Below are 9,546 nucleotides of genomic sequence, written 5' to 3' on the forward strand. Positions count from 1 at the left end.
CAGGTGGCAGGTGGCAGGGTGAAGAGGTCTCTCTGGATGGGACCAACTCTTCACTCTGAAGACTTCACTCGTCTTTTTGAAGCACGGCAGAAGCAAGACATCCACAAAGATTTATTGTTGATTGATCGGTGAAGGCTTTTCAGGATAACCCATCAACTAAATACATATGTTATATATAACCTTTATGTTCAATTAAACACTGGTACAGACTGCAGGTGTTAAGAGGGAAGCATAGATTATGATCAAAGTTGGAATCTGAGAAAACAAGCTTAAACGGCAATTTTTGTAGTTAATTACAAAAAAGATCTATTAATGTGGGGGAAAAAGATACTCAAGTGTTAAAAATTGTGAAAATCCTACTGCAATCAAACTATAAATGCAAACGACAAAATATGTAAAGAACTGCATAAGAATATGAAATAGCTGTGTTACTCCATGCCTTTATTCACATTAACTGAATATATAAACAGAAAATACATTCATTTATTCATTCTTTCTTTCTTCAATAAAAAAAGTTCAGAAAAATACAAACTTACTGCTGGGAAATAATGAAACTACATACGAATGGAATCTAAATAGAGTAAAAATTAAAAATAAAGTCAGAAAAGATATAATAGTTAAGCTTCCTATTTCAGCCAGAGGTGATACAATACTGACCCCTAGTGGAGCTTTAAGGAAACATAACATTTACAAAATATGAAAACAAACAAAGATGTCCAGAACACCCAGCGTGCGGTGGGGATAGAGTTCTGCTGACACATCATATCATTAAAATAATAATACGTTAGCATCTATTGGACACTTTTTGCTCACAGTTCAGATCCTTTTTGGCCCTAAAATCTCCCAGCCTTTTTCACTGTGAGCAGCCGGAGCCCTCCCTGCTCTCTGAATGGACTCACAGGGCTGATCCTGGGCAAGCTGGTGCCAGTTTTCATGGAGCGATCTGGATTAGGCAGCGATCTCATGAGGGTGCACTCTTTGAATCCACCTACTCGCTTAAATGTGTCAGCACTGTGAGGCTGTGTTTTTTTAGGAATTAAATAGGTAGGGCGTCTCCTCGGGGTGTCGGGGGTGGTGGAGATGGCCCTGCCTTGGGTCTTGTTCGTCATATTTTGACTGACATCTCCCTTTAAAATTGGAACGCAGGTTTTAGCCCTCCTGAGAGGAACATCCTGAGTATGAAGGCTGTCCCAGAGCTGAGAGTCCTGAGACGTGTCGGGGCCCCAAGAGTCTTGCAGCCGGGCGTTGCACTCCATGTTGATGCTGACTTCATCCCTGCACTGCGCCTTATGGATGGCATTGACCTTTAGGAGGATGGAGTCTTGGCTCAGAGGATGATGAAGCCCCCTCCTCTTGATCCGGTCACTTGTTGCCTTCTCACTCAGCATCACGGACGGGGCAGTCACACAGCGCTCTCTGGCTTTAGAGGAAAAGTTCTTGTATAAGATGTATCAATTCTCACAAGAACATGACATCCGTATACAAAATGGCACCGCGGATGTAAAAACAAAGCTTTCTATGCCGTACTGACAGTCTATTTGACACGATTTTCTAATTTTTGGAGTAATCATACCGTTTTGTATTTTATAATTTTGTGTTGTTTTCTGGCATCACTTTAAAATTGGACTGATTTAGACAAAACCCTGTTATACAGGACATCTCATACAAACAAAATATCAAGCATTTTAACTCTTTTTCAGTTTCCCTCTTTATTATATTCTCAGACTTAGATTTTTTTACATGAATTTTTTATCAGAAATATAGCCTACTACTTTTTTCTCTGAGTATTACCACCTCGCCTAGCTTTTCATTATTTTTGTATTTATTTTGCCTACGGTGCCCCTTATACACAGTCAGCCTTGAGTGTGCTTACCTTGTGCTTTAGTGGTGGAAGGCAGAGAGCGGGTGTGGTAAAGCAGCTCCGCTCTCTCTGACTTCTTCCTGTTCTTCTGTGCTGTGTGATCTGACATGGCAGAGGTGACGCAAAGTTTTCTCAATGAGACTGCTGTGTTTTCAGAAACCAAACCGTTCTGAGTCCCAGCATCGCCCTGGCCTCCCTCAGCTGACTCGCTGTATTCCCAGAACACTTTGGCAAACTGGTAGAGCTTCACACCTGACGTCGCATTCACTATTATTCTGAAGCAGGGTGCAGAAAGAAATGATGAGAGACAAATGTAACTGAACACCAGAGAAACACACTTGTAAAAATAAACATCTGACTCACCGGTTGTCATGGAAGTGCAGCGACAGTAATCGGACTGTTTCAGCCTCTGCCGTGATCTCTCTCAGACAATCTCCGGTGAGGAAATTAAATATACGAATCTTCCCATCCACACAGCCAGTGATGACACGCAGGTAAACAAGAGTCATAGATTTTACCTCCCTGCAGATACATCAAGAGTTAGGTTTATTAGAATATATATATGTGTTTGATAGTGGGACAATGAATTGGAATTTGCAGGAGGTGCAGTATTTGTTTAGGCAAAACCTTTTGTCAAATGCATTTCTGAATTAAGATTTGAGAATTCCCGGCATCTAAAACATACTCATCAGACTAGAGAAACAAATCTTTGGTTTAGGATCCTAGCAAAATCTCACACCATGATCGTTTTAATATCAATACCAATTTCAAATATAATGCAATAATGACCATTCCCCTTTTTATATTGTAAATCATCCAGCAATAGGACTTCAAGTCAAAAGTAATTGCAATTACTTTTAACAAATAATTCAGCCCTGAGGATACTCAAATTAAAACAGCAATCAAAAAGGCAAAATATACCGAAGAGAGTGTATTCCTATATCATTTAAAAATGTTAAAACAACTTCCTGGGTGGGTCTCTTGCTTACTTTGGGTGGGGGAAGGTCATCAGACACTCTTTAACGCCACAGTTTAAACTCCAGGCCATGACCTGCCCACTGGTGTCTCCAGATAAAAAATGCCATTCGTCGAAGAACAGGCACCTCACTGAGCTCCTGTGGGCATCAATCACCTAAATAAAAAAATAACAAAAGGCAAATATGTGTTACCAATTGTTGCTGAAATACAGTTTGGCAGAGGTTAAATATTTGTCTCCACTTATAAGTCTCACCCTGAGCAGCAATGCATTCTCCATGTCCCATATTTTGACAAAGCCCCGATCACAGCTGCTGAACACCGTCCTCATGTTGATCCTCACACACTGAACAGGGCTTGTGTGCTTGAAATGAAAATCCTCAAAAATCTTCCCTGTGTGTAGACTCCACACTGGCAGTGTGGGAGTTCAGTTTAGCTCACTTACACATATCAATGACATTTAATTTATACAGCCTAATATCACACATTTGTCTAATGGGGGCTTTAGAATGTGTACAGAACATTACACCCTCTTTCCTTAGACCCTCGCAGCGGACAAGGAAAAACTCCCAAAGAAAAGCCCTCATCTATTTGGGAAAATATGTAAGAGAAACCATGGGGATAGCAGCAGGAGAGTGATTAAAACATTTCCAAACCGAACATATTAGTGGAAATAAACTAAGTGAAAATCTGAGTTTTAAAATATTATAACATACAGTATGTTCTTGTAATTATAAAAATATGTCTGTGAATCCTACTAATACAAAAACATTTTGGAAAACAAACAATACAGCTAAGAATAATGCACTTTTAAACAGTAGCGTTTGTTTCTGCATGCGTATACATTATCCAGATAACTTAAAATGAGGTATTGGATAGAAGATGTGATGGAATAACCATATGGCAAGCTTTTCATTTTAAGCTATGATTTACTGAAGATGAATCCTATATATGACCGATGATATGCGTCCTTTAAAGGCTGCTTACCTTTAACTAAACAGTCTTTACCTCCTGAGACAAGGCGATCAGCGTGGACACCCAGGCAGTTAACAGTGCCAGTGTGACCGTACAGCATCATCACACACCTGTCTGTCTTCAAACACCAACACCTACAAATAACCACATCTCTGTCAGTCACAGGGCAGATATAGCATCATCCAGCTTCCTCCTCCTCCTCCTCACCTGATGCTGGCGTCGCAGCTGGCAGTGATCAGCAGCTCTCTGTCCTCACACAGCAGCACCGTCCGGACGCTGCCCACATGGCCCTTCATCATCGACACCATCTTTGTTTCTGACCCCACATGAAGCAGATGCACCAAGCGGTCCTTGGAGCCCGTCGCCATAAACAATCCTCCTCTGTAGTCCACCACCCGATGAGGGTCCTCTCTGAACCCAAGCACAACCAAGTCATGTTTCATTCCAATGAGAATGTTTTACTCAAAAATAACTTAACACACTTACTTGTCCAGCAGCACCTTGGTGTAATATGCACCACAGTAAACATTTCGCTCCTCCATTGGCACCATCTTGGCTTTGATTTTGGCATAAGCAGCTTCAAATGGCTTGACCTGTTAAATGAATAAAACGTTTATCCTCATATTGACAATCGATTTCTGGTACCAACAAATTAGATGTGTGTTAAAAATGTATTTACCTTTTGGACACTAGCATGAATAACCACTTTCTCATCCGTTTTGATTGGTACAGGAACTTCAACGATGTTGGCGTAAGTGGAACTGACTTTATTCATACCTTTACCATTCTAGAACAACAAAGAAAAAACATAACCCGCATTGTGAGTTTAAATAAAACATTTACATGATACACTTTTAAAAGTTTTGCTTCCATCATTATCAGCGAAAACTTTTGAAAAACAAATCCTGTATGCACAATTAAATATTTATACGTAAACATACACATGCTCCACCTTCATCATTGCCTCAATTTGATCCTGGAAATGTCTTCTGAACTTCATTTCCTCGATGGTTTCCTTTGCGAGGTGCTGCCAGGATGGGCAAACCTTCAGGCAGCGTCTCAGAGAGATCTCATCCAACAGACCTGGTGAAAGAAAAATGTGTACAGTAAAATGTCTGCATGTATGAATAATATTGAAGTATTAAAAATATAAAATGTTAAGTTAATTCTCATTACTTTGTATGTCAAATTGTTCATTTGTTTCCCCTGCAGACAGAGGTCACAGGGAGCAGGGAGCCAAGTGGTTGCTTGGCAGGGATTTGTAGTTTTTGTATACAAGGGCTACCCACTTGAATAAGGTGCATTTAACAAGAGCATTCTTTAGCAACTTAGTTGCATCCCCATAGTACTTTGAGACTCACTTTGCTGATATCTACGAGCTCTAATACTCTTAATATATGACACTGAAATCATTATCTTCCTTACCAGCTTTCTACCAGCTTTAAGGACTAGGTTATAGTGTCATATCCTTTCACCTTCAACATTTGGAAGATTGCTTTTGTTAGTTCTACATATCTTTGTATTCTGATTTGTTTTCTGGTTTTATTTTGTTATCCTCATTTCATTTTTATTTTACTACTTTTGATGCCTGGTCTTGTGTTTTGTGCTATGTTGTGGTTTAGTTTTGTCTCTGATGAATAATGTCATTTTGTAAAGTTAAAATTCCTCTTGTTTCACTGTAGTATCCTGAAGCGTTTAGAAATTCACTAAATCAACCAAATGTTACAACATGTATAATATTATATTGTATAAAAACAACATACCGCAGAAAATATTTAAACTAATTGAAATATGAAGCTGTTAGCAGCAGGTCAACACTGCATAAGTTGATGGTAACCAAAGTACTGCATTTCCTTTCTTTTGTGTTACTCGTGTTGACTTACCTAATATCCTCTTGGACAGATCAACAGGTAGGCCCCTGATGAAATCTCGATAGCGGCTGACTCCAGACGCAGACTTTGCTGATCCGGGCACCACCATGAGAGCGGGGTCCTCCGAGTCTACATCACTATCAGAATCATGCTGACCTCTACTACCATTCCTCACTGAGAAGGAGCACAAGATTATCAATCTGTTGTATTTGCTGTAAAGTGTCTCTACTGTAGGCTATTTTTATTATATGTACAGCACTTTGGCTCGACCAAAAATCGTTTATAAATGTGCTATATAAATAAAACTTGATTTGATTTGATCAACTGGTAAGAAGTATTTCATTCAAATAAACACAAAGTATTTTGGAGCAATTATATTAGGCCAATATGATTATACATGAATGTATTAACCCTAGCCTAATGAAACAACGAAATTGCTTACTGACACTTCAGTGTTTGATTTATGTAAAATTACTTTTAACAACTTTCCTATCAACATTGAGTTTAGTAATTCAAAGTACTATCCAGACCAAGTGTATATTATACTTTTACATTTCATTTGTTTTTAACTATTTAGATTGTCATGCTTTACTTGCGTGATTTTCCTTTCTTTTTTTTACATATTAAAGACATTTTGGAGGGAGCCTGCGATACAATATTTCCAATGCAAAATACTTCTTTACTGTAATTGTTGTGCATATAACAATACAAAACTAAATTAAAAAAAACTCTGGGACTGTGAACTGTGCGCATGTATGGATTGTACTGGCCTTTAGTGGCAGACATGGGACATTGCAGCTCAGGAGTTGCAATAATAAGTCAATAAAACATGTGTTTTTGTTACCATTAAACCGCAGAAACCCTCGTTGTTGTCTGACCAGAAGCACGCTGGTTAAATTAGACAACATGCGCAATAATTCCGAGTCACAGAGTGAGAAAAGCCGGCAAAGGTAGCGGGATTTGATAAAGTCCGGGCTGCTGGTGAACCAGTCCCAGATCTCATGCAGGTTCACCCCAAGAGGTCTCCCCTCCAGCGCCCGGCCCGGCCCGCGGCAGGGGAAGTCGTCGGGGGAGGTCGGGCTCCTGGACCGGGCGTAGGTGAGTAAAGTCCACGATGTGACACCCAGCACACTCTGGATGCTTTCCAACACTTGGACGTTTCTGCATCGTAACAGCAGCTGCACCACGAACCTCCTCTTGAATTCATCCGACACCGTCCACAAACACCGGTTGGAGGCAGGGGGCATGGGGGCAAAAGCGCAAGATGGACACATCCCGCACATGGAGAGACATGCCTCCGCCTTTTCGCTGTCCCGATCGCATGCGGTGACACTTTTAGCGGACTTCATTTCGACGCTATAATAGTTTGTGGTGCTCTCCGTTGGCTACATATAGTTGCCACGCAACAGTTGTATTTGTTCCTCTTTATTTTAACAACATCTATTAACATGATTCAAGAGGTTGCCCCGGCAACAAGTTCCACGCGCCAACAGGGAATGGATGCTCAAAATGCAATAAGTAGCCTAGCCTACACACAGGGCCGCCCCTGGCCAACTTGGGGCCCCAAGCGACATTGTGAGATGAGGCCCCCAACCGACAGGAGTGAAACATTTAATTTTATAAATACTATATTATTTTATTATTGTAATATAGTCAAGACAAAACATGCCTATGACATGCTAAAAAAACTGATATTTCTTAAATCTGTATTCAAATGTAGTTCCCTCTGTCAGCAATGTATCAACAACTACACACACATTTCTATCAGTATTTCTCTGTGTTGTGGTTGACATGATGATGACTGTTAGGAGTTAAGGGGAGAGGCTGAGCATCACCATCAAATGTGCAAATTGACATAAAAATGAATAAAAGGGGAACAAATGCTCCATGTTTTTTAGGCTGTAAACTTTAACTGTTATGCAAGCCGACAGTCAGGGCCAAATGCAGACTCACTATGACTCGCGAAAGTCAGAAATGACCACCAAAACAGAAAGATATGGACACATGATGTGTGCAACTGTATTTAGTTTCCTTTCCATTTGAACATGATTTAAGTGGGGGGGGGGGGGGGGGAACTCACCTCCTCTAGGGGAGTCCGGGGGAATGCACCCCGGGATGACTTTTGTTTTTTAATATTGAAGTTAAAAGCATCAATCTGATGCACTTTGAGAGCAACATTAGGAGATCTATGGATACATCTCTCAACACGATATGAAACAGACCTGTAAGCAGATTTTCTTTTTCTTTATGGATATTTTACAAATCACTCCCCTTTCAAACTGTATTCTTTTTTATTAATAACAACTTTTTTGTACTGTCATATAGTATTTTATACCTGTTTTTCACCTATTCTCTATTTTTTTTATAACTATAATGATCATATAAAGGTGTGCCTTTACCTCACTGAGCTTATCAGAGCCTCTCAGTCTTTCAGGAGAGAGCTTTCTAAAGCTTTCCCACCCACGGCCGCTTACAATGTAAATTCCAATGTTAATAAAAGCACACAGAAGCTGTGTACGTTTTTTGGGAGTTTGATTTATTTTAAATGAACACAAATACAAAATTAAAACCTATAATTGCACACTAAAACCATTATTTCAAAAAAAGAACAATTTCACACAAACCTCTGGTTTTTACTGGGGCTGGGGCAGTTACATTTGAAGTTGGGGGGGGGGGGGGGGGGGGGTGCCATAGTTTATGGGCGCTGTACGCAATATAGGCATAGTTCTGTTAGTATAAGATAATAAGATTTACTTTGTTGATCCAAAATCGGGAAACTGTGTTGTTATGAAATAAAAAAAATTATAGGCAAAGTAAAAACTGTGAATAATAGTGATTATAAGTGGTTTATAAAACTCCTAATAGGCCTACTATAGTAAAAAATAAACTATACAAGAGATATTAAAGACAAAGTGGCGAGATAAAGAGTGACAATGGTGTTATTAATAGCAGCAGTCACAAGGTGAAGACAATAAACAGCGTACACCAGACTAATATATAGAAACTGACACTAAGTGTTTTACTATGTTCATATAGTAATATAACTAAATAATACAGTAGGCCTATCATTATAAAGCATATTTTAATAAAACTATTATTTAATATCTTAATATGGCACTGTATGGGATCCGATAGAGTGTAAGGTGCAATGTCAGCATGTATAACATAATATGATATAGGCCCTAGTGTAGCAACATAACATAGCCTAATATTAAATGCATAAATTCCAATTATATTTCTACAATTTCTACGATTTCCACCATATTCAATGTAGCCTACATACTGCTATATTTTTTAATATTTGTAATGTTACTATTACGTGATATCTGAGATGGTTTGCAGCAGTAGATATATGACCAAGTTCTTTATAATATTAATAATAATACATTAGATTTATATAGCGCTTTTCCTGGTGTTCAAAGCGCTTATTGTGACCCTGTGATTATGATAGCGTCTTACCTAAGAAAAATTGTTTCTGTAACCCTGCCTTTATCAATCATTACATATTTATGTAGCCATAACTACAAACTGTCAATGGTAAGGAATTGTGTTGGCAAGAAAAGACGTGCGCCGCCCGGGAATCGAACCCGGGTCGCAAGAATGGGAATCTTGCATGATACCACTACACTAGCGGCGCAGATACAAATCCATGCTTCCACGGACTATATATATTTCACAGAAATGTATGAGTAACGGATTTGAGAAATGTGTTACAAACATTTATTTATAAGAACATACTCTACGTGCGATAGGAAATAAGCTGCAACTACGTTATATTAATGTTGACATCTTTCTTTGGAAAATAAAAAGTAACATAACGTAAAAATTGACTTTTATGTTGAAAGTGTAATTGATTTACTTCCG

General features: G+C 39.1%; 1 protein-coding gene and 1 non-coding gene across 4 annotated transcripts; both read right to left on the bottom strand.

Moving 5' to 3' along the window:
* Nucleotides 1–420: 420 nt before the first annotated feature.
* Nucleotides 421–7,205, bottom strand: fbxw10 (F-box and WD repeat domain containing 10). Of its 3 annotated transcripts, none has more exons than XM_034217995.1 (12): nucleotides 6,527–7,205; nucleotides 5,695–5,856; nucleotides 4,764–4,894; nucleotides 4,491–4,598; nucleotides 4,298–4,404; nucleotides 4,019–4,222; nucleotides 3,845–3,945; nucleotides 3,093–3,247; nucleotides 2,851–2,993; nucleotides 2,225–2,383; nucleotides 1,874–2,136; nucleotides 421–1,420 (listed from the first exon to the last, which is right to left on the bottom strand). In XM_034217995.1, the coding sequence occupies exons 1-12, from the start codon at nucleotides 7,029–7,031 to the stop codon at nucleotides 834–836; spliced, it is 2,625 nt and encodes an 874-aa protein (XP_034073886.1). In that variant the 5' UTR covers nucleotides 7,032–7,205; the 3' UTR covers nucleotides 421–833. The 3 variants fall into 3 exon arrangements, with proteins under 3 accessions (XP_034073886.1, XP_034073885.1, XP_034073887.1); XM_034217994.1 differs by having other exon boundaries at nucleotides 3,824–3,945; nucleotides 6,527–7,031; XM_034217996.1 differs by lacking the exon at nucleotides 5,695–5,856 and having other exon boundaries at nucleotides 3,824–3,945; nucleotides 6,527–7,204.
* Nucleotides 7,206–9,248: 2,043 nt separating this feature from the next.
* trnag-ccc lies at nucleotides 9,249–9,319 on the bottom strand. The gene has a single exon. It is a non-coding gene; the product is annotated as a tRNA-Gly (tRNA).
* Nucleotides 9,320–9,546: the final 227 nt, after the last annotated feature.

This window comes from Gymnodraco acuticeps, unplaced genomic scaffold, assembly GCF_902827175.1.
Source record: "Gymnodraco acuticeps unplaced genomic scaffold, fGymAcu1.1, whole genome shotgun sequence".
Lineage (NCBI taxonomy): Eukaryota > Metazoa > Chordata > Actinopteri > Perciformes > Bathydraconidae > Gymnodraco > Gymnodraco acuticeps.